This window comes from Dipodomys merriami, unplaced genomic scaffold (assembly GCF_024711535.1).
Source record: "Dipodomys merriami isolate MVZ:Mamm:240054 unplaced genomic scaffold, mDipMer1.0.p SCAF_16, whole genome shotgun sequence".
Lineage (NCBI taxonomy): Eukaryota > Metazoa > Chordata > Mammalia > Rodentia > Heteromyidae > Dipodomys > Dipodomys merriami.
This window is the reverse complement of record NW_027202937.1, coordinates 31,521,301-31,547,148: the sequence shown is the minus strand read 5'-3', so window position 1 is coordinate 31,547,148 and position 25,848 is coordinate 31,521,301. Positions and strand designations below refer to the sequence as shown.

General features: G+C 42.2%; 2 protein-coding genes across 4 annotated transcripts in view; one reads left to right on the top strand and one right to left on the bottom strand.

Moving 5' to 3' along the window:
- Positions 1-25,848, bottom strand: part of Psmg4 (proteasome assembly chaperone 4) — a 154,025-nt gene that overhangs the window by 95,974 nt on the left and 32,203 nt on the right. The window lies entirely within an intron of this gene.
- Positions 1-25,848, top strand: part of Slc22a23 (solute carrier family 22 member 23) — a 198,433-nt gene that overhangs the window by 149,559 nt on the left and 23,026 nt on the right. For all 3 annotated transcript variants that reach the window (XM_070024645.1, XM_070024646.1, XM_070024647.1), the window contains exon 5: positions 18,171-18,298. In XM_070024645.1, the coding sequence (XP_069880746.1) occupies positions 18,171-18,298 (128 nt within the window). The remainder of the gene's footprint in view (positions 1-18,170; positions 18,299-25,848) is intronic.

The window sequence follows — 25,848 nt, the reverse complement described above, 5'->3', positions numbered from 1 at the left end:
TTACAGTTACATGAGTAAGGCAATGAGTACATTACTTGTCATATGTTCTTCCCCCTATGGCATATCGCCTGTTGTCATTGTTCTTGAGTTTGGTACCCTGCATCTTGTATATACATATGTCTAATTTGGGGAGGGGAAGGGGAATAACACTGAAACAAGGACACAGGATGATCCATTGCAACAATGATACCCACAGGACAGGATATTGGAAACAAACTTTAGACTCTGTGCAGGGGTAAGGGGGAGGTGGGGAGGAGTATAGGAGGTGGTGGAGGGAAGGGACACTGGGACAACAAGGGAAGGGATAACATCAACAATGTATTAGAAGCAATCAAAAATTCATATGGAATAATAAAAAACTCCAAATAGCAAAAATAATCTTCGGCAGGAAGAACAGCACTGGAGGAATATCAATACCAAGCTTCAAACTTATTACGAAGCCATAGTAATAAAGACCCATAAATGAACCCACAGACCTATAGCCACCTAATATTTGATAAGGGAGCCAAAAACACAAGATGGAAGAAAGATCGCCTCTGGCAGATTGGCTATACACGTGCAGAAAAATGAGGTTAGATCCCTATATATTACCCTGCACCAGAATCAACGCTAAATGGATCAAAGACCTCAATGCAAGACTAAATACACTGAAAATATTACAGGAAAGGATGGAGAAACATTAAGACTTCTTGGCACAGGTTGAAACTCCCTAAGTAAAGATCCAGAAACAACAAATCAGAGAAAAACTAGATAAACAGGATTGCATTAAGCTAAAGGGTTTCTGCATGGCAAAGGACATAGCTAGCAAGATAAAAAGGGCCTCATAACTAAAATATACTCAGAGCTCAAAAAATTAAGCCTCCCAAAAACAAATCCTCAAAGAAACAACAATTAATAAATGTGCTAAAGACTTCTCCAAAGAAGAAATAAGAATGTCCAATAACAGGGATTTTTTTAACTTGTTGAAATCTCAAATGAAAAACCATTGTAAACATAAAAGGCCTGAGATTAGATAAATGTCTTAAATATCACTAGAAAGCACAGTGATTTTGACCAGAATCACACTGATTTTGAACATTTCTTGAGAGTTTGATTTGGGGATGGGATTTGGGGAAGCAGCTTATTTTTTTTGGGGGGGGGGGTCCGGACATGGGGCCTGAACTCTGGGCCTGGGCGCTGTCCCTCAGCTCTTCAGTTCAAGGCTAGCACTCTACCACTTGAGCCACAGCGCCACTTCCGGCTTTTTTTCTTTTTGCTTATGTGATGCTGAGGAATCGAACCCAGGGCCTCAGGCATGCAAGGCAAGCGCTCTACCACTGAGCCACCTTCCCAGCCCCGGAAGCAGCTTATTTTTGAGACAGGGTCTTGCTACATTTTTTAACTGCTGCCTCAAATAGTCCTCCGGAGTGGCTGGGGAGACAGAGGCATGACACTGTACCCAGCTGAGGATTATGCTTTGGTTGGGCCATGTTCAACACTTTGCATACTTCATCATCTTCCCAAGAACCCTCTGAACTTCACACCATGGTGCCCTCCACTGCAACACACAGAATCCAAGGCTTGCTAAAGGTCCTAGAGCTGTTTGGTGGGGCCAGCTCTGAGCCTGGCAGATAGGCTCCAGCTTAGTTCTCAGTCAGCTGCTCAGGGCTGCAGGGGCTGGGAGGAACCTCATGCCCTTGGTACAAGATCTGTGCTTTCACCCAGAAAAATATCTGTCTTCTTATTTTATTTATTATAGTGTCTAACAATTATTTTTTTTAGTATTTCCTCAAATCTCTGGGGAATTGCTGGCTATCCCAATTAGGTCTCAATAAAAATCTGTTAAGTAGATCAATTAATTTCTCTTGTTATTGTTAAAATAGTTTAAATTTTCTAAATTTTGCATCCATGCCTGTTTGGGTAAAGTCCAGTAATTATCAGCCTGTTTTACTTACCCAGTTATACTTGAGGGACATAACACCTTTCTCCATCACAACCTGTTTTATTTCAGATAAGGATAAGAGTGCAACATTGTATCAAGAGATCATTGCAGATAAAATAAGCTGCAGGATTTGCTGCACATGAGAAAGGAAGGAAAAAAGAACACAGCAGATCATAAAAAGCTACAACATGGCTGCTTCCAAGGAGAAGTGGGAAAAGGGCAAGGTGGGAAGATGCAGTCAACCATCAGCACACACTGTTCCAGGGAATTGAGGCCCTGTTGCCCCCTGGGCCAGCATTGATCCTTGTGCCCAGAATGTGCTCCAGAGTCCTTCTCACTGCCCCATTCCTCAGGACACTGAGGCTGCTGAAGGCCAGCTTGTAAATCACGCAGCCTCAAAACCAGGCTGAGAACAGCAAGCATGAGCCTGTGAACCTGCATGTACATGTATTGAATGTGTGCATGTGTGTGCACTTTTGTACATACTTGGGGATGGCTGAGCGGTTAGCACCTGGCGGAAGTCAGGCAGCTAGCTAGTCCTTTGGTGACAGCTGTCTGCTGCTAAGTGGCTGCTGCACTGGCAGCTGGTCAAAGGCCATGGAATGGATAGTGGGAGTTTTTGGGACACGGCCACCTTGGGGTTGGCCTTAGGGACTCTGGAAAAGCATGCTGATATTACCAAAAGAATGGCAATCTGTCCTCACCCAGTCATGGGTCATAACAAGTTTCAGAGCAGATGTGAAGAGCGAGTGGAACCAGCAGGAAGCCATAAGATAATGAGTTGATGCCGTGGCCATGGGTTCTATCTGCCACCCTAGTGTTAGGGACCAGTTCTCCAGTCGCAGATTCAGAGACTAAGTCCTCAGGGAACTGGGTTCCCTAGACAGACTGTGAATACAGAGAGGTGCCAGTGAATTTCCAGTGAGGGCAGAAATCAGATGATAGGTCTCCCTAAGATGCTAATCATCAGCAAAGAAACTCCTTGCTTCTTTGCCCACTTATTGCCTCCCTTTGTATACAACAACATGAACTTATAGGAGTGCCATGTGAATCCCCGCTAGAACACTGAATTTTGATTGCCCAAGTACTTTGTACTTTCTGTGGCCTAAGAACCATTGCAAGGGATAGATTGAAAAAGGAGAGGAAGAGGGAGAAAAAAAGAGAATGTCAACAACTGGATTCGAGATTCCAAACTGTAGCTGACTGTATGTTAACTTAATCCTAAGCCTTCATCTGCTCTTAACATGAGCTGGAAACATTTTAACTTCCCTGTCACTATGAATTCAGACTTGATTAGTGGCAAAAAAAAAAAAAAAAACAACAACAACAAAAAGATTAAGGACTGACCTCTTGTCTGACCTAAGCCTAAGCCTATCTGTGCCATGCACAGCTGTGATCAGCATCACTCGGACCCTGGATCTCTAGGAACCTAGGTCCATACAGAGAATGTGGAAGACAGCCTGGGTCTCTACCCATCCTGCCACCAGTGGAGGGATACTGAGGCCCAAGATATCACAAAAGCTTCCTATTATATTTCTACTATAGATTTTCCATAGCAAAAGGATTGTGAAGTCTAGGGTTTTGAAAAACCATAGAGATGCTAAGTTGTGAGATTGTATGTCAGAATGATTCATGGGAAAAGCCTCTCACTTATGAAAGAACTCCTTGTTCTACCAAGAAATTTTAAAAGGAGTCTGTTTGCCTTAGGAAAACCTTGGGGGTGGACTATCCTCAGAGCCAAGCTAATCTTTATTCCTAAATTTAATAAAAGTCATAAAGTTAATTTTTGGAGGGGGGGTCCAGTCGTGGGGCCTGAACTCTGGGCCTGGGCGCTGTCCCTCAGCTCTTCAGCTCAAGGCTAGCACTCTACCACTTGAGCCACAGTGCCACTTCCGGCTTTTTTCTTTTTTCTTATGTGGTGCTGAGGAATGGAACCCAGGGCCTCATGCATGCAAGGCAAGTGCTCTACCACTGAGCCAGCCCATAAAGTTAATTTTTTAAAAAGCATCCATTTTCTGCTGGAGACATGGTTCAGTGGTATTGTGACAACCTAGAAAGCACAAGGCCCTGAGTTCAAACCCCAATACTTCCCAAAAAATCAATTTTCTCATATCTTTCCACGTAAGTATAACCTTGAATGTAGTTGGGTTAACAGTCTCAACTTTTCCCACATGCTTTGTCTCTCTTCCACTTCTTTTACTAATTTATCCCAGTAGGTAGTTATAAAGCCATGGAAAACATGAACCATATACTTATATATGGACTACCTGGCCTTTCTTATTTGTTTCTTACATCTAACAGAAGCAATATTTCTTTATGGGGGACAGAGGGAGAGAGACAGAAGTCCACATGAAAATGTATCTACTAGACCCAACTGTTTTTATCTACTTGCCTGCCTCCCTCCCTTCCTCTTTGCCTCTGTCCCTCCCTCGTTTACTCTTTCCCTCCCTCTCTTCTTCCCTCCCTCCCTCTTCCTTCCCTAAACCCAGGGCCCTACTCTTGGTAGGCATTGCTCTAGCACTTGAGCCCTTTTGGCTTTAGTTTGTTTTGCAGATAAAGTCTTATACTTTCGCTCAACCAACCTTAAACCATGATCCTCCTACCCCTACAGACAGGCACCATCACACCCACTTCCAAGGTAATATATTTACAATATTTTATACAATATTATACACCAGAGATCAATGATATTCTCTAAACTGGTATTTCACCTAATTCTGATCTTTGGTTTTCTTTTTCCTTTGGGACTCTTTTAGAATTTCTAAAACTCTGTGGTACTTGGTCATGCTGCAGTGCACCGACATCTAGAATTCCTTTAAGTTAGAAGAACCCAGAGAACAGACTGTACCCTTTTGCATGTGCACAGGGGATGAGCTCAACTCTACAACGCCCCCTTCCCTGGTTAAACTGGCGTACTTGATAGAAAGTTCCTTCCTAGGCTAGGGGTACAGCTCAGTGCGTGAGTACAAGATTTTCTCCACAACAAGATAACTTCCTGGGGCCCAGATCTTATGTGGAGTTCACACTGGCCCAGGCAGGCCCAGGTTGTTGATACTCAGTGCATGTGTCTTCCATGAGCAACATGTTGAATCATAGACCAGAAGGTGTGCCTGTTTACACAGGAATTGCCCTAAAACTAAATAGTTCAAAAATAAATACAGGAACAACTTAAGGGTACAACTAATTGAATAAAACATTAGTAGTTTTATTTCCCTTCTGTGTTAGCTTTATGAATAAATGTTCTAGTACAGAAAATCAAGGACTATAAACATGATTTTATCCAGAGAATTGCCAAATTGGCATTTTTATCAGTGGGTGTTAAATGAAGTCTCAAGAAGACAGTTTACACAGGATAGTTGGATTAAAAAAAAAAAAACCATTTATAGGACTGGAGGCTTGACTCAACCTAACAAGCATGAAGTCCTGAGTTCAAATCTCAGTACCACCAAAAAAAAGAATTCATGATTTTTGAACATCAGAGGAAAATGAACAACCTTATAATGATAATAGTGAGGTTTTTTATTGTCAAGGTGATGTACAGAGGGATTACAGTTACATAAGTAAGGTAATAAGTACATTTCTGGTCAAACTTGTTACTCCTCTCATTTTTCTCCTACTTTCCTTCTCCCTGACCCTCCACCCCCAATTTGTACAGATCATTTCCAACATATTGTCTTGTGTGTATTGTTGTTGGAGTGGTTCCCCCCTTGTCCTTTGTCTTACCATTCTGTTGTTCCCCTTCCCTAATTCAAATAAATGTATATACAACACCAGGGTACCAACATCAAATATAATGACAACAGGGAATGTACCATAGGGGGAAAAACATACAAAAGAAACCAAAAAAATCACATAGTACATTTAAAACAACAACAACAAAGAAAAACCTCTTATGTCCATGTCTTGGAGTTCACTTAGTCATCTTATATGGTCATATGTACATAATTATTGAGCTATTCTGCTAAGATTATCCTAGATGTATAATAATCATTGCAAATAAGAGAAACGATGGGACCTATATTTCTTTGGGTCTGGCTTATTTCACTTAATAGGATTTTTTCCAAGTCTTTCCATTTCCTTACAAATGCAGCCGTGTCATTCTTTCAGATGGAAGCAAAGAAAAAAAAAAAAATATATATATATATATATATATATATATATATATATATATATCACATTTTCTTGATCTGTTCACCTACTGAGGAGCATCTGGATTAGTTCCATATCTTAGCTATGGTGAATAATGCTGTGATAAACATAGTTGTGCTGGTAGCTTTAGTATAGCCTTATTTGTGATCATTTGGTTAAATGCCCAGAAGAGGGATTGCTGAGTTATAAGGGAGCTCTATGTGGAGTCTTTTGAGGAACCTCCATACTGCTTTCCAAAGTGGTTGAACAAGTTTACACTCCCACCAACAGTGCAGTAGGGTTCCCTTTTGGCCACATCCCCTCCAGCATCTGTTATTAGATTTCTTGATTATAGCCATTCTAACTTGGGTGAAATGGAATCTCAATGTCATTTTAATCTGCATTTCTTTTATGGTCAGAGATGTTGAGCATTTCTTCATGTATCTATTGGCCATTCTTATCTCCTCTTCAGAGAAGTCTCTCTGTAAGGCTTTAGCCCACTTATTAATGGGGGGGAGAAGGATTTTTTTTTAGATTTGATTTTTTGAGATGTACGTATGTTTTAGATATAAGGCCCTCATCTATTGTATGGCTATGAAGATCTTCTCCCAATCTGTAGGCTTTCTATTGATCTTGCTGGCTATGTTCTTTGCCATGCAGAAGCTCTGCAGTTTAATGTGATCCCATTTGTCCAACCTTTATTTAATTTGTTGTGTTTTCTGGGTCTGGATCTCTGTGTTCTCAGCCTGTGCCAAGGAGCCCTAGAGTTTCTCCTATTCCTTCCTGTAATGTTTTTAGGGCGTCTGCTTGACTTCAAGGTCTCTGATCCATTTGGAATTTGATTATTCTGGTGCAGGATGATATACAAAGGTCTAACTTTAGTTTTCTACATGTGTTTAACCAATTTTGCCAGCACCATTTACTGAAGAGTCTATCTTTCTTCATCCTATTTTTTTGGCTCATTTATTGAAGATTAGGTGCCGATAGGTCCTTTTCTGGGTCTTCGGTTCTATTCCATTGGTCCTCAGGTTTGTTCTTGTGCCAGTATCAAGCTGTTTTGATTACTCTGGCTTTGTAGTAGAGTTTGAAATTTGGTATTGATATTCCTCCAGCACTGTTCTTTCTGCTAAGGATTGTTTTTGCTTCGGGGTCTTTTATTGTTCCATATAAATTGTTGCATTGCTTCTTCTATTTCATTGAAGAGTGAGGTTGGGATATTGATGGCTATTGCATTGATATTACCATTTGTACAATGTTAATCCTCCCAATCCAGGAGCATGGGAAGTGTTTCTACTTCCTTATCTCTGCTTTAATTTCCTTTTTCAGGTTTTTTAAAAAAGTTTTCATCATAGAGGTCCTTTACTTCTTTGGTTAATTCCTAGGTATTTTATTTTGGGGGGAGCCATTACAAAAGGAGTTGCTTTCCTGATTTCAGCCACGCTCTTCTCATTATTGGCATACAGAAATGCCATAGATTTTTGAGGGTTAACATTTCCAAAGTTTCGAATCAGCTTGAGTAACTTGGGAGTGGAGTCCGTGGGGTTCTTTACATACAAGATCATGTCATCTGCAAAGAGGGAAAGTTTTACTTCATCTTTCCCTATTTGGATCCCATTTATGTTTGTATCTTGCTGTATTGCTCTAGGTAGGCATTCTAATACTAAGTTGAAGAGACGTGGAGACAGTGGATATCCTTGTCTAGTTCCTGAAATTAGAGGAAATGGCTTTAGCTTTTCATCATTAAGTATAATGCTAGCTATAGGTTTGTCATACATAGCATTTATTATATTGAGAAATGTTCCATGGATTCCTAGTTTCTCTAGAGCTTTCATCATAAAGGGGTGTTGGATCTTGTCAAATTACTTTTCTGCATCTACTGAGATGCTCATGTGGTTTTTATCCTTGCTCTTGTTGATGTGATGAATTATATTATTTGATTTGCATATATTGAACCAACTTTGCATTCCTGAAATGAATCCCATTTGATCATAATGTCTGATTTTTTTGATGAATTGTCGAAGTCAATTGCCAGAATTTTGTTAAGTTTTGCACCAATGTTCATCAAAGAAATGGGTCTATAGTTCTCTTTCTTTGATGAGTCCTGTCTAGTTTTGGGATGAGAGTTATGTTGGCTTCATAGAAAGAGTTTGGAGCCAGGCTCTGGTGGCTCATACCTGTAATCCTATCTACTCAAGAGGCTGAGATCTGAGGATCACAGTTCAAAGCCAGCCCAGGCAGGAAAGGCCATAAGATTCTTATCTCCAATAAACCACCTGAAAACCAGAAGTGGCGCTGTGGCTCAAGTGGTAGAGCACTAGCCTTGAGCTAAAAAGCTGAGGAACAGCACCCATGCCCAGAGTTCAAGTCCCACAACCTACAAAAAAAAAAAAAAAAGTTTGGTAGTCAACTTTCACTTTCAGTTTAATTGAAGAGTTGGAGGAGTATTGGTGAGTTCTACTTTGAAGGCCTTGTAGAACTCAACTGGGAATCTATCTGTTCCTGGGCTTTTCTTGGATGGGAGGTCTCTTGTTTCTATTTTGATGCTTGATATGGGTCTGTTTAGTTGGTTTAAATCTTCTTGTTTTAGTTTGGTCATATCAATATTCTTCCATTTCTCCCAAATTCTCAAATTTGTTAGCATAAAGGTTTGAGAAGTATTTCCTTATAATGTTCTGAATCATGGTTGTTTCTGTGGTGATGTTTCCATTCTCATCTCTGATTTTGTTTCAATGGGTGTATTATCTTTTTTTTTTTTTTTGGAAGATCTGTTAAGGGTCTATCAATTTTGTTAATTTTTTTGAATAACCAACTCTTTGTTTTGGTGATTGTTTCTATGGTGTTTTTGGACTCTAATTTATTTAATTCTGATTTAATTTTAATTATTTGTTTCCATCTACTGGATTGTTGCTCTTTTTCAAGGAGCTTCAAGTGCATCATTAAATTGTTGGTTTGAGATTTCTCTAATTTATTGATGTAGGAACTTAGAGCTATAAATTTTCCTCTGAATACTTCCTGTGTCCCAGAGGAGCTGGTAATTTATATGTTCATTTTTGTTAAGTATCATGAACATTTGAATTTCCTTTCTCTTCTGTGACCCACTGGTGGTTCAACAGTGTGTTGTTTAGTCTCCATGTGTTACAGGATTTTCTTTGGTGGCTTTTGGTGTTGAGTTCTAATTTTGTTCCCTTGTGGTCTAAAGGAATGCAGGGAATAAATTTAGTGTTTCTGACTTTGGAAAGATTTGCTTTGTGACCTAAAATGTGATCTGTTTTGGAGAAAGTTCCCTGTGCTGCTGAGAAGACCGTGTGTTGCTGCTGGGTGAAATATTCTGTAGATGTCTGTTAAGTCTAGTTTGTCTATGTTGTTTAGATATGAGGTTTCTCTGTGGAGTTTTTGCCAGGTTGATCTATCCAGTGGGGAGAGTGGTGTGTTAAAGTCCCCAACAATTAATGTCTTTGGATCCATGTGTGATTTTAGGGAAGGTAGTGTTTCTTGGATAAATTTTGGTCCTCCAGTATTTGGTGAATAGATATTTAGAATTATATCCTCCTGTAGGAGTGATCCCTTTATAATATGTAATATCCTTCTTTATTTCTTCTTGATAATTTTAATTTGAAGCCTATTTTATCTGGTATTAGGATTGCAACTCCCACCTGTTTATGGGAGCCATTTGCTTAGTAGATTTTTTTTAGCTTTTCACTTTCAGAATATGTTTTTGGGGGGGCAAGGTGTGTCTCTTGAAGGTAGCAGATAGAAGGATCTTGACTTTTGATCTAACTAGACAATCTTTTTCATTTAATTGGAAAGTTAAGCCCATTAATATTGAGAGTTATGATTGAGAGGTGTTGAGTAGTTCCTGCCATGTTATCCACCTTCTCTAAGGGCTATGCCTACTGGGTTCTTCTAATGATTATCTGGTTCTATAGTGAGTTTTAACTACTGATTCTGATGGATAATTTTACAGCTGTCAGGAATGTAAAACAGACCTGTGGAATGTAAACCAGATGAGCATGAGGTTTAGCCAGATCCTTATTCTAGGAAAGAGGACAAAATGGGATGTATGCCAGAAGCATTGCACTCCTGTCAAATGCTAAATCACCATGGTCTGCAAAATATGGTCAAGGTTAAGGCTAGAGATAAAGAGGATGCTTCTGCCACTTATACTCAGCCTGGAGGAGTACTGGTATTAATCAAGAAATCACAGACAGCCAAGCATGGTAGTACATACCTATAATCCCAACCCTCAAGAGATGAAGGCAAGAACGTTGACTTCCCACCCCCACAAAATAATTGTGGAGAAATTTTTCTCTCTTAATGCATTATCATCATTAACATAATCCATTAAGGAAATTTCCATGTGAGCATTCCCCATACAACTCGTGTATGTGTGTGTGTGTGTGTGTGTGTGTGTGTGTTGCAACTGGGGCTTGAACTCTGGGCCTCACATTCTTCACTCAGCTGGCTTGCTCATGTCTAGTGCTCTACCATTTGAGCCATACCTCCAGGCCATCATTTTGCTGATTCATTTTTTGCTGATTCATTGGAGATGGAGTCTTATAGACTTTTTGACCCAGGCTTTCTTCAAAGCAAAATGTTCCAGGTATCAACCTCTTGAGTAGCTAGAAACAAAGGCATGAGCCACTGGTGTCAAGCTTCCATATAACTCTTTAAAAGACAACACTTCATTGCAGCTAATAAATTGATATCTCTCCTGCTTTTCATTATGCTGTAAACATGACATGATGTACAGAGAACCCTATAGACCAGGTTCCAGGCCTGCCATGCCTGGCAGAGCATGAGGTTATAGGGTCTCTAATGGGTGGTGAGAGGATAGATCAAGTCCTAACTAGAGATCCCAGTGTCTGACACTCAGTTCTGTTTTGTCACTTTGCTCTCTTATGAATGACTCTAAAACTGCATCATGTCACAGTTGGGTTCTTCAGGGTTATCTATGGCTTAGCTCATGGGAGACAGCAAAGAGGAGGCTCAGGGACACCCAGAAGGACTTTAATCTTCTCTATAATATTTTAAATTGTGATAAAATTAATATATAAAGTGCTGCCATAAGTTCAGTGTTCACATGCATGTGTCACTGTCATCGCCTCAGTTTCCAGAGCATTTCTATCCTGTGAAATAGCCATGACACACACATTTTGTCAGTCTCACCATCCACTGATTGGGGGAGGGAGGGTCTGTAGTATTTTAGTTATGTTTTTTGTTTGTTTGTTTTTTGTTTTTTGTCTGTTGTGGGTTGAACTCTTGGCCTGGACACTGTCTCTCAGCACTTCAGCTCAAGGCTAGTGTTCTACCACTTTGAGCCACAGCACCACTTCTGGTTTTCTGGTAGTTAATTGAAGGTAAGAGTCTCACAGACTTTCCTGCCCAGGCTGGCTTTAAACCATGATCCTCAGATCTCAGCCTCCTGAGTAGCTAGGATTATAGGTGTGAGCCACCAGTGCCCAGCTTAGTATTTTAATTAAGTACACGATGGATTTGTCTTAAATAAAAGTAACTTACTTGAAGAAGAGTCCCTCAGCCAAGCTGTGGTTCACTAGAACTTTCCCATCTCTAGCAGGGAAAGGGACATGAGGTGAGCTATATCTTGCACAGCCCTGCAGTTAGTAAGCACTAAGCACAGGATATCACATGACCCAGACACAGCCCTACCACTGTTATCCAAACTACCAGGTAAATAGTATTGAGAACCATTCAGGATCTGTCATCAAAATACTTGGATTTCTGCAGTGGCATGCCTGTGTAGTTCCATTTACAAATAGGTAGAGGCTACGTGTCTTCCATCCAAGTCCTGCCCTTTCTCCATGGGTTCAGGCCAGTTCAGGTCTTTTGAGTCCCCGAATTGTACATAAAAATTTGTGGCGTTTCTATAAGGCCTGTCAGATCCATCATGTGCCTTGGCAAGAGGTTCCTTAGACATGTTATCATCACAAGTTGACAGCTGTCTACCCCCAGTCCCCTCGGGAGCTCTGCTGGGACAGGATGGGTCAGAGTCCAGCTGAGCTGGAGACTCAGTGCCCAAGGAGAGCAGCTGCCTGTAGCTGCTGCTGAGGGTGAGGGGATCTTTGCCTGACCTGGATTTGTTAGCAAACTAGTAAGTGCCTCCAGTGTGCCACCTGTGCAGCCTACGCTGTCGTCAGTGAGCCCTGTGTGAATTAGCACATGTCTGCAGGTGTGAGAATGCATTCTTGCCTCCTGCTCTGCTGTGTGCAACCAGTCTGAGGACTCAAATGTGAGAGGTAGGAAGAGAATTAGGCTCTCAACCAGAGGGAGTGGTGGCAGGAGTTCTCAAACACAGCCTCACATCGTCCTAAGTGACCCTGGCCCCAGCCTTCTGCTCCAGGGAGCATCCGCATCCTGAGCAGATCTTCAGGATCAAAAAGAAAAATATCCTCCCTTCTACATCCCACAGGGCTCTGTGCTTGCTCCATGCTTTACTTCCCAAATAGCAAAGTAAGTAAAGAGATATTTCCAGGTTTACCTAGTCCTTCCTCCTTCCTTAGAAGCACTGAGAATCCATGAACAACCTTCTTGGCGCCACTGCTTGTCAGGTGTGAAAAGTCTTTCTAGCCTGAAAAATCATTCTGGTCAGACTGTGGGAGTTGAAATACCAGCTCTGTCTTTGAGTAGCTGGGTTGTCCTAAACAGTGCCCTTGAAGTTACTTTCCCTTTTTTTCTATGTCTTTTTTTTTAAATTTATTGTAAAGATGATTACAGACAGGTTAAGTTACATACACAAGGTAATGGGTACATTTCTTGTCAAACATTGTCGCTCCCTCCCTTGTTTTTCTCCCACTTTACCTCTTTCCTGACACACACCCCCAACTCCAGCCAAGTTGTAAAGTTCATTTCCAACATACTGTCTTATGAATATCACTGTTGCATTGGTTCACCCTTTGTCCTTTGTCTCACCATTTTGTTATTTGCCTTCCCTTCCCCAAATCAGATGATTGTATATATGACACAGGGTACCAAATAAAATGATGCTAATCGAAATGAACTCCAAGATATGAAAACGAGATTTTTTGTTGTTGTATGGGTTTTTTTAGACAAAGATCTCATTATGCAGCCCAGACTGGCCTGGAATTTGAGATCCTCCAAGCGCTGAGATTACAGGCATGAACCACCACACCTAGCTCCATCCTGGTCTTTCTTTGCTTTATTTCCCAATCTGTGCCATTATGAAGGAGAGAATTAAATACACTGGCTCTGGAAACTTCTGGTCTACTCGTATGGTCCAAGGCAGGCTAATGGCTCCATGAACTGGCTTCCATTTGCTGGGCCTGGGTTTTCCCCAGCTTATACCTCTCCCTTTCTTCATACATGCATCCTGACTAGACAGCTGCAGAGATCTAAAAACAACATTAGGTGCTGCATCCTGATCACAGCTGCTCTGGTCACCAGCTGCACAGCTGTCTCCTAAGAGATGGGTAGAAGTCACCTTCTAGGGCACCTTGTTGCCATCCACATGTGGGGAAAGCAGGAAGCCATGGCCTCTAGCTACCCCCTATCCACAATGTTTCGTTATTTGGGGGTTGAATGTGGTCAGTTTTTCATAGATTCATCCATGTTCCTCCCCGGTGCTAGGCCATTGGCTGGCTTTTTTATTTGCATGCCATTATTACATTATGTACTTTTTCATTAAGTTCCCATAATGTGACCACACCACACATTATCCAAACTAAAACAGCTTTCTCCAGGCATTCTGAATGCCTTACAACCCAAGGAGTTCTTAATGACTGGCAGTAAACTTAAATACATTGTAAAACTTAAGTCCTCCCCACATGTGCCCTTTGGACTTGAGGCATTCTAGGCGCTGGAGGAAGTGTGATGAGGAGCATTTCTGAGGCACCAATCATTAAGGGCCATTTAGGTGGTTTGTGTGGTTATTCTGCCCTGTCCACTGAGTTAAATGAGAGAAAGTAGGCCCTCAAGTCACAGTCAGGGTTCAGATCCCAGCTCTGCCATTTACTACCTGTGGGATCCTGAGCAACCTACTTGAACATTCTCTGCCTGAGTTTTCCATGTGTAAAATGGTAAATAATAGTGCTACTACACAGTAAATTTAACATACCAAACTAGTTGGACAGTACCTGGTGATTACAATCCATCTGAGTCTAGAGACAGCCTCTTAGCTACAATAGAGCTGCCCACATCTCCTAGAAGAGCACTGATCCCATGGGTACTGCTCTTCAGATTCTAAATGTCTAGGGTCTTCCCATGCCCAGACTGGCGTCCCTCCTCCTCATTCCTTATTTTCTTACACCAGCAAGCAGCTTCCCAAATACAACATAATTCTGCCCTTCATCTACTCCCACCTCAACACATTCCATCTGGACCCTGCCCAATTCCCCTAGCACTGTTCAGATTTGTATATATATGTGCACTTTCTTATCTGTCTATTTACAGAGGTCTCCTTCTATAATACATGTGGTTAGGAGCATATCCATCTGAGTTGGATTTGTGCTGTCGACGCTCAGTATGTATTAGAAAAAAGTTGATTTAGTGCCCAGTAAAAATCTAAGCTCCAAGATGACCCACACTCACTCCCTACCTTGGAAAGTGATACTGTGCTTGAACCCCATTCTATAAGTTTTGGGCTTCTCAGATTCTCTACAAAGGACTTGTTCATCATGATCACTTCTCAAGAATGTCTCTGTCCTGTTGCCAGACTTCAGTTGTTGAAACTGTTTTCTGTAGATCTGACCTTGGATGACACAAAGAAGCTAAATAGCAAATGGCCACTCACGATCAGGCAGTGTCCCAGAGGTCTGGGCTCTACTGGATTGCTTGTGAGGCCTCCGGCACGGCTGTGGTCTCTGCTTGTAGCTCTGAAACCTGGGAAGAACAGAGAATCTTCCCATGTGGATTAAGGGCTCTGTGGATCCAGCACAGCCCTTCTGTGCCTACCATGACGAAAATTCAAGAACAAAAATGGCTGCCTTGTATGCATAACTTAGGGCTTGATTTTGAAGACATGTGAGGCTCCTGAGCTCCCCACCTTCCATCCAGGGGTCAAAGCAGTGTGTAGGGGAAACCCATCACCACAGGGCTGCCCACCCTGGGGGGCAATGCTTTGGGCTCAGTGAAGAAGATGACTGGTGTGACAAGAACATCCCAGGGTTGGAAAGTTGGCTGCAGCCCTCCCTGCTACCCCTTTTGCTTTTCCCCTATACAGCCTGGGTTTGTGACTCCCTGCTGTTGAATTAGTGTCCGTAAATGTTGGACATACATAATGTTATCTTAAAAGGTCATCTACATGTTGTAAGCCTATTTTAATGCTTCAGAGGTCTAACACCTGTGCTGTCAGATTAGCATATTTATATCTTTTGCCATAAGGAAGGGAGAATGCTAATGAAAATCACAAAGTGTTTAGAGTATCAAAACATGTAGTTACAATGGTACTTGGATGCAACTGTGAAGTTTTAAATGCATGTAGTGAAAAATGGTCATTAATAATCGGTTTTTATTGAGAAATTAGAAAAAGACAGTATAGCCATAGATATCAGCAAGATGGAAATAATATAAATGGGTTAGGTTGCTTCATTAGAAAGAAAATCTCTAATATGCTAGATTTTAATACCTATGAAATGCTAATGTCATGTTATATTGAATGTTTCTGCTTATTTAAATTCTATTATTCAGAACAAATTTTAATAATTAGAGGCCAGTAAAACAAACATTAATTTTGATTGTTAGAGAAAATAAGTGCCTACAGTTTTTCTTTGTTTTCAAATAGTTGTACCAAGTAGTTTCCGTTTAACGTGTGAATTTACCTGTACAGTGCATTTTTTTGGTGCCACTCCTGGGGCTTGAACTAAGGGCCTAAGCACCATCCCTCAGTTTTTTTGTTTGTTTGTTTGTTTAAGGGTGGCACTTGAGCCACAGCTCTACTTCTGACTTCTCACTTGTAGGTTTGAATTTGGGGTCTGGGCAATGTTCCTGAGTTCTTTTGCCCAAGTCTAGTGCTCTAGCACTTTGAGCCACAGCACCACTTCCAGTTTTCTGGTGGCTTTTTGGTGGTTAATTGGAGAAAAAAAATCACATGGACTTTCCTGCCCAGGCTGGCTTTGAAAAGTGATCCTCAGATCTCAGCCTCCTGAGTAGCTAGGATTATGGGTGTGAGCAACTGGTGCTTGGCTCTATACAATATATCTTGATCAGGGTCACCCTTTCCAACAGTCTCCCTAGCCAATCCTGTCTCCACGCATCTCAGGTTTCCTTGTTCAGTTTTCATGTATGTACATTGAGTATTATGGCTATATTTGCCAATCCTTCCTCTCTATTCATCCATACCTCTCTTTTTAGTCCCTGCCCCTGGGGTGAAGCTGAAGCTTCCTGGTATTCATTTTGTTAACCCGCCTGATAATTGTTCAAAGAGATTACAGCATGGAATCTCACTCCTGTGTATACCATTCTTTAGTCAGTTGATTGTGTGTGTGTGTGTGTGTGTGTGTGTGTGTGTGTGTGTGTGTGTGTGTGTGTGTGCTTTCAAATAAATGTTAGGCTTAACTTCCACATCTGAGAGAAAACATGTATCCTCTGTCTCTGAGCTTAGCTTACTTTACTCAATATAATTTTTCCCAAGTCCATCTATTGCCCTGCAAATTACATAATATTATTTTTCCTGATGGATAAATAAAATTCCATTGTGTGTGTGTGTGTGTGTGTGTGTGTGTGTGTGTGTGTGTGTGTGCGCGCACACACATGCTCACACATACATTTTCCACATTTTTCTTGATCCATCTGTTGGTTTAGGGCATCAAGACTGTTGCCCTAACTTGGCTATTGTGAATAGTGCTGCAAGAGTATACAGGTGCCTTCATTTCATCCTTACTTATAATCTTTCAGACAGATGCCCAAGAATGGGTCATAAAGTAGTTCTATTTTTAGTTTTGTGAGACATCTCATTACATCTTCCATAGTGGTTATGCTAATTTGAATCCCACAGTACATTAGGGTACACCCTTGAATCCTCACCAGCATTTGTTGTTGCTCATATTCTTAATATTGGCCATTCTGACTGGAATGAGATATAAAATCTCAATGATTTTGATTTTTGCATTTCCTGGATGGCAGAGATATTGAGTATTTTTTCATATTTATTGAGCTGCTACAATTTGAAACATATTATTGTCAACTTTCCATCTGAGGGTCCCAGTAATATTCAAACTGCTGGATCCACTTAAAGACTCTCCTGAGCAAGATGGGTGGTAGGTTGAAAAAATAACTCTTTACCAGTGTCCATTATGTTATTTGGAAACTATGTAACTAAAATAAAACAGGATGATAACTAGAGCAGGTACCATCCTTAACTTTGATTTCTACTTTTTGCCCCTCTTGTTAGGAACAAAGTAATAAAGTTTTACTGACACATGGCTATGCTCAAAAGTGTTAGGTTACAACAAAGATTTCCCCCTCAAAAGCTAAACCATCAACTGTCTAGACCTTTACACAGTGCACCAAATGGTCAGATTGTTCTTTTTGACAGTCTTGTAAATATTTTTCCCATGATGGGACTCTTACAGAATTTCATTTTTTTTTAAAAAGGAAAGATTCTGTTGCTGGTCAGACTTGAAAACCACTGTGCACTGTCACAATGATGCTTACTTACAAGCAAAATAGAGATAATTCTGAAGGGAAGCTGCAAGTCTCAGCCTTGAAACAAGCAAAGGCTAAAAAATAATGGCCAGGTTTGTCCACTAAGAGTAACTCTTAAATGTAACAATATTCTGCCTGGTACAAGTGGCTTGTGTCTATAATCCTAACTACTCAGGAGGCTGAGATCTGAGAATTGCAGATCTGAACCAGCCTAAACAGACTAATCAGCTAAACAGACTAATCTCCAATTGGCCAATAAAATCCTAGGACTGGAAATGTAGCTGAGCAGCAAGAAAACTGAAGTCAAGACATTCTATTCTTTTATGTTTGTATTTAAAAGCCTGAATTTTCACACTTTATAAAAGAAAATTTCTGTGCTCACAGTCTCATCTCTCCCAGAGGGGTTGTTAACCATCCAGCTGCTACATAGAGGCCCATTTCTCCCAGCTCCTTGATGCCCTGTAGACTCAAAAGACATTCAGCAATTCCTTTTGTGTTTTTAAAGGATATTTCCTGAGTCCCTCCGGTGGCTGATGGCTACCCAGCAGTTCGAGTCTGCAAAGAAGTTGATCCTGCACTTCACACAGAAGAACTGTATGAGCCCCGAGAGCGATATCAAGGGTGTGATGCCAGGTGAGTGCACCACAGCCGGCCAGCCTCTGGTTGCTAGGCTGCTTCTGCTCTCCCAAACAGCTGTCTATCCAGCCATTCCTTTCTCTTTTACCCACATGGTCTACAGAGCGTCAGTAGCAGCTAGAGCCATGGAATGGGAGTAAATGGGAATTCTCTCCACTTCCTGGGAATGATTCTTTCATGATAAGTCAAACACATTCTGGTGTTTTACTTCTTGCCCAGATCCACAAATGTGGCTTAAGACTGGCATATACCTGGTCTTCACCAGGGGATATCTGGCTACATCTGGTATATGTGGCGTCAGCCTTGTCTGCCTGCCTTGCCAGGTAGAGCTCTGCCTCAGAGTGAATGGCCTTCATGCTCTCTTGTCCCAAGCTTGACCTTCAGAGAGCTACCATTGTCTTATTTCTGGTCATAACCTATTTGTTGGGCAAGAGAAGACCTGGAAACATGAACTGTTTTTATAACATGCTTCAGCTCCTTAGAATTCTGTGAATGAGGGGTATTGCTACAAGCTAGGTGGGGCTTTCAAGCTGAGGTCCATAAGTGGCACCAGAAAGTCATTCTCATCCACATTTCTGGGCCCCTCCCTGGCACCCAGAGATACTGACCTAGTAGATCTGACTGAGACTTGAGAACTTGCCTTCATAATAAGCACTAGCAAACACTCTGATGCAAGTGGCCTAGGGGTCACCTTTGGAAAACCACTTGTTTTCCAGTGGTTCCCAGATCCTGACCAACCATCCTAACCAAACATGTAAAATTCCCTAGGAAAATAATCCAAGAGAGGGTGAGGGTGTGCACATTTTCTCCATGAAATCCTTGTGGTGATCACTGGTTCATTCATTTATTCAACAGATATTTCCTAAATTTCCTTGTTACTTGAAGAGCAGAGAAGGAAACAGGCCATGCCTTGCTCAGGAAGCTCACAGGCAGGGATACATGTTGACAGGAAGGGTTAGATGTACACACTGTTTGGAGGGGTGAGGTAGTGGAGGCCAGTGGGTGGAGTATGGTGGCAAGTGACCACAATAGAAATAGCTGGTGAGCCTAGCTCCAAGGCACAGGTGAGCAGAGGCTTGTGCCAAATAGGACAGTGTACCCGGCCGCTCTCTATTCCTGACAGGGCAAGAGACGTAAGAGAACCCTGGGTTGTGGATGGCCATAATACTTAGCCAGGCTTTTCTTTAGACTGTGGACTCAGAAGGTCTAGAGCTCCTGTTCAGCCAGGATGGAATCTCCGCCTCTGCCAGGTTGGGTGATGCATGTCTACCTAGTCTCTCCACCCAGGCGGAGTCAGTTAACGTGAAGTTCTGGTTTCCCTGTTATGAAGAAAGATATAAGCAAGACCTGACTGGTCCATGAGAAGAGTGTTGACTGCTGCTGCCACAAAGAGACACCAGTCCCTTCTCTCTAGGGGCAGTGACAGAAGACAAGAAAACACATGGTGCTTACATGCCAGCCCCAGTTCTAAGTGATTACAAATACCAACTCACACTTCATATTTAGTCCTAAATACCATGATTTACCCTATTTTTTCTTAACAGAACTATAAGGAGGTACTATAATGATCCTCATTTGCAGAGAAGCTAGTGGCCTTGCCAAAGGTCCCATACCTACTAAGTAGTTGAGCTGGGACTTGAACCCAGGAGACAGGGGTAGAAAGGGATCAGAATGTGTAGAAAGGGATGAGTACTGAGGCTTCCCCTTGGGGCTGGGTTTGCCTGTTTTGAACCATCAGATAATTTCCCTGAACACCTCCAAGCCCCCTTTTATTAGCAAGTGGCTCCTCTCTGGTCTCACAGTATTTTCATTTCCAGCCTCTCCCTAATTAAATCATCACACTCCACTTCTTTCAAGTTAAAATATTGTCTGGGAAAACCTTGTTTTCTCAATCATAATTACACTGATTCATTTCCCTCCTATTTTTAGAAAGCGGCATTAACTCTTTCCCCCATTTCATTTGCTTGTAAGTTTTGTCAGTGCTTATCTCTATCTGACATCCTAGGCAGGAGGCTGATCCAGAGATGGCTGATCCCTCTTGATGGCTTACCATCCCACTCATCCCAGAGGTCACCGTTAGGCACTGTCACAGCCACCTCTGGCTCTGCCACCTCCCATGTCTGTGGCATTAATGACACCACGGTATGGAACACAGCATGTCTATTCCCCATGTTCAGATCTGCCCCTTCCATCTTCCTTAGCTTAAAACTCCACACCACCTCATCTAGCACCAGACTCTTCCCTGGCTCCTCTCTAGCCAACCACTGGTCCACCTCCAGAGCCACATCAGACATGATCTCCTCACAGCATCATCTTACCAACTCTTCTTGCCCCATCTGGCACCTGTTCTTCCTAGTAGTCTAAAAACCTGCTCCATCTCACCTTTCCTCCCCAGCGTCACTAGTCTTCATTGGCTCAGATACTCTTCCCCCTCATACAGATTTCCCACCCAGTCCTCTCTCCTATTTTGACCAACTCCTTCAGCCTAAGTCAGCCCTCATTCTCATATTGTTATAGCTATGAACCTATCTACGCTTTTGCCTTTTTCCCAGCTGTGAGGCAGGCTATCTGGGACTCCTTATCACTGCCTCCACCCCAGCAGAGCAGTGAGGCTTGGCCAGGCAGATCCTGTGCAGCAAAGCCGACTGTCATACTCCTAACTGCAAAGGAGACCTGACAGGTAACAGGCTTTCCATGAATATTGATGGAGCATACAAGCCTGGGTCTTCTGCTACCATGGAGGGTTAGGAATGCTCATTCTGTCACCACTCAGCACATCAGAGCTTGGCTGTAGGAATGGGGAACAGAAAGGGCTGCTCTTGCTGTGTTAATGTATCCTAGCCTTTGGTTTCTACTAAAGAAAACCTTGATCTTCCAAAATTTTAAAGCTACCTTCACTTCATCTTTTTTAATAAGTTTTTTATTGTAAAAATGCTGTACAGTGGGGTTACAGTTACATGAGCAAGGTAGTTAGTACATTTCCTATCAAGCATTATTGCCTCCTCCTTTGTTTATCCCCTACCATCCCTTCCCTCCCACCTCCACAACTACATTCCCCCCACCCCCCAACCCCCACCTAAATTGTAAAACTCATTTTCAACATAGTGTCTTGTATATCTCATTGTTACAATAGGTCAACCTGTATCCCTATTTAAACTTTTTGTTTTTTTCCCTTTCCCTCCCCAAATTAGACCGACATCAAATACAGTGAAAAGAGGGGTTATACTGTGGGGGAAGGACATACAAAGCAACAAAAAAATCACATGGTTCACTATAATACTTTAGAAACAATAGCAAGAAAGAAATAAAACACTTGTGTCCCTATCTTCAGGTTCATTTTGCTAAACATCATCTTATCTAGTCATATGTACATAGCTTTTGACCTTTTCTACTTGTCCTAGACATATACTAGTTATTGCAAATAAGGGAAACCATGGGACCTATGTTTCTTTGGGCCTGGCTTACTTCACTTAATATAATTTTTCCCGTCTTTCCATTTCCTAACAAATGGAGCAATGTCATTCTTTCTGATGGAGGCATAGAATTCCATTTATGTGTGTGTGTATGTGTGTGTGTGTGTGTGTGTGTACACCACATTTTCTTGATCCATTCATCTATTGAGGGGCATCTGGGTTGGTTCCATATCTTAGCTATTTTTTTGGTAAATAATACTGCAATAAACATAGTTGTGCTGGTAGCTTTAGTATGGTCTTGTCTGTGATCATGTGGGTAGATGCCTAAAAGTGGGATTGCTGGTCATAGGGGAGCTCTATATGGAGTCTTTTGAGGAGCCTCCATACTGCTTTCCAAATTCACTTAATCTTTTTGAGCATGCATGCTTGATGTTCTTAAAGGACTATATGGCTAAATTTCTCTAGATGTTTGGACTTGTTCCAGGCATCATTCCCACAGTGGTCAAAATATGTTTGACAGCTCTCCTTCCTGGGTCACAGCTCTCAAGATTGTGAACATTTATAGCAGGAATGGAAGTTTTGCTGGTTCCAAATGTGTCTGCCATGCATTTCATCCACAGCAGAGCCTTGTGAGGGAGGGCGCTCCTGTCCCCCTGCTTCACAGGTGGGCATTGGGAACCAAAGAAGATGAGTGCAGGGAGCAGTGACCTCCATTCTGGGGTACCCCAGGGGAAGGAGCATTTCATGGAAGGCAGCCCAGTGGAGGGAAGCACGTGCACAGCCCTGGTCCTCACCTGGGGAACAAAGCAAGTGTCCTTGGTCCTGTGCAGGAAACCCCACTGGAGTCTGGTGAACCAAGTGGACCCATCAGAGGCCACACAGAGCTCTCCCAGCCCTGAGCAGAGGTAGAGCTGGAATCTTCCCTTGCCCTTCTCCCTGTCTCATAAATCTGTTCTGAGCCTGCAGTGACAGGAAGGTAACCAGGGCCAGACCACAACAGTCCCTGCACTAGGTAAAGTCACAGCACTCACAATAGATGAAAGGAAGGTTTGCCCCCAGGGCCTTTGCCTTTGACCTGAGTGAAGTATGACTGCTCTCACTTGGTGGTCAGGAGACCACGCAGGAATGCACAATGCAATGTGCATAGATCTTTGGCTCTGTGTCATTTGGTAACAATATTCAAATGCCAAAAGCACATTCACTCAAGTTGCTAAGTGCCACCATTGTAGCTTCATATTCAAAGGAAGGAGGGCTGCTGGCCAGAAAGACAGCAAGCACAATCTGTACTGAATGGACCAGGCTTCAGAGCCACCGCCCTGCTCTGGTGCTTGTAGTGTGACTTGTATTTTTTCTCCTCCTTCTCCCTCCCCAACATCCTTCCCCTTCTCCTCCCCTCCTTCATTTCTTTTTGTCTTTTGTTGGTCATCATGGCTGAAACTGCTGTTTCCCAGCACATTTGCCACTTCCACAGTAGAACTGTGCACAAAGATTGCAGCCTGGCCAGCTCCTTGCCCCACAAGGCCAACTTAGGTCCCCTCTGTGCACCTGCTGAGCCTGGCCAGTGAGCGCCACTGCCTCCTTCCTCAGCTGTCCTTTGGAAGCCACACTCTCACACCTACATCCCCAGGTGCAGAGAGGCCAGGGCCGACTTCCAGGGCCACCTTTGCCTCTTGCCGTGGTGGTAAGGAGCCAGGTGCAGTTGCTAGGCACAAAGCCAGAGGGATGTGTGTACGCCCAGAAACTGCAAAGACATCTCATCACCTTCCTGAATGTGGTCCTCACAGCAGCATGTCATCCTAATTACAGACCTGGGCTTGGATCAAACAGCAGCGCTCCCTTCTCCACAGGCACAGATGTGTTCCAGGACAGTGTGTGTGTGTGTGTGTGTGTGTGTGTGTGTGTGTGTGTGTGTGTGTGTGTGTGTGTGTGTGTGTGTGTGTGTGTGTGTGTGTGTGTGTGTGTGTGTGTGTGTGTGTGTGTGTGTACACATACCTGTGATAAAGTTTAATTTACAAATTAGGCACAGCAAAATTAACAACAACAAAATAGACCAACTGTGACAATATACTAAAAGAAATGCTATAACTTAGAAATTACTTATTTCTGGGATTTTTCATGTAATATTTCCAGACTATAGTTAATCTGAAGGAAGCAAAACCTTGCATTAGGAAGATATCGTGTACAACTTCCCCAAAGAAGCCAACAGAAGCACAGAGCTGGCTTCAGCCCAGACCTGTCAGGCCATCATTGTTCCCAGAGCTTCCGCATTAACCACATGGGTCAAGGAAATAGGGAGGAATAGAAGCTGCACAAAGGTGCTAGATATACTTGGCTTGTCAAAATTTAGTAGGTTCTGCTTGTATTTCTCAGGGTTTTTAAGTCAAAAGGGCAACATTATGCTGGCTTGGTAATCCCAGCTAGAGGTATAGAGGTATAGAGAAGAGAATCACAGTCCAAGGCCAGTCCCAGGCAAAAATAGAAGGTCCTATAAGAAAAATAACAAGGACCAAAAAAAAAAGGCTGGAGGTGTGGGCTAAATTGGTAAAGCATCTGCCAAGAAAGCCCAAGGCCCCAAGTTGAAACCCCAGTTCTGCAAAAAAAAAAAAAAAAAAAGTGTCGGCAGCATTCCTGTTGCTCATAGATGATCAACCACCCAGGAGCCTTTCCTAACCCCTTTTATCTTCAGAAAAGTACCTAGGCTTCCATCTGATGACTAAAAAATGTAAAAAGCATTTCTCATTTTTTAATTACTTCCCAGCTAATATTTCTTACAGCTCAGCGTTTGTTGGGTTTTGTCCCAGAGCATGCTTAGCATTGAAGAAGTTTTCTGTTGTTATTGATGAGCTGATGATGTGAGTAACAGAGACCCTGACAAAGTATCAATAGCCCTGGAAAGGTTAACTTAATTCTGTTGAGAATAATGCAGTTACTTCTGTAGACTACAGTCAATTCTTAGACTTGGCTCTCAGGTTTAATGTTATTAAAAAGAAAACTCAAGTCATAATGCAATTGTTGTAGGTTCTTTAACATCATATTTCATACACAGTAAGGTATTAGCAGTTGAGAATGGGCCACATTGGAAAAAACAGAACGAGCAAATTCAAACTTGCATAATGGATTTTTACTAATGAATATTTATATTTTCCTTCTTGGAAGATTGTCCTTCTGAGAAATAGTGGCAATCCCCATGACTCATGAGTGTATTTTAGCTTTGAACCATAGAGAAAGGGAGAGTGTACATCTAATTTACATCCTCCACTCTGGCTCAGGACCTCATGGCTTACTAGGCATGTGTGTTCTACCACTTAAGCCACACCTCCTTTTAGCTTTAGTATTTTTTTAGATCAGGTGATGTTCTTTTGGTCTAAGGTAAGCCTCTGAGCACAGTCATCCTACCTACAACATCCCACATAGCAGCTGAAACTCCAGCTATGCAAGCTTGTTTATAGACCTCAATTTCTACCCCTAAATATAAGAAGAAAGAGCTGTGTAACAGTGGCTCCTGCCTGTAATCAGGAGGCTGGTATCCCCAGATCGTGGTTTGAAGCCAGCCTAGGCAGAAAAGTCCATGAGACTCTTATCTGTAATTAACCACCTGAAAACAAGAAGTGGAGCTGTTGCTCAAAGTGGTAGAACACTAGCCTTGAACACAAAAGCTCAGAGACAGATCCCAGGCCCTGAATTCAAGTCCTACAACCAACCAAAAAAAAAAAAGGAGGAGGAAGAAGAGAAAGAAGGGGAGGCGGAGGGGGGCGCAAGAGGAGGAGGAGGAGGAAGAAGAGGAGGTAGAAGAGGAGGAAGGAAGGAAGTTCTGGAAACTCAGGAGGCATGGTCTCTGTCAGTCAAACAAAAGATTTTTTTCCTGTCCCTTTCATTATCTGACTGGTGAAAATGAGTCTTGAAGAGTTTGTTTAAATGAAGTCCAGTGTGTGGTAGCTTGTACCTATTATCCCAGGTACTCTGAAGGCTAAGGCAGAAAGGTCACTTGAGTCCAGGAGTTCAGGACCAACCTGAGCCACACAGTGAGGCCTATCTCCAAAAGAAAGTGCTTAATAAAAAATTCCCAACTGCCTATTTGAAACAACATATCTTCCTTCAAACTGTAATGAACGAGGTTTGTGACAAATGAGATAG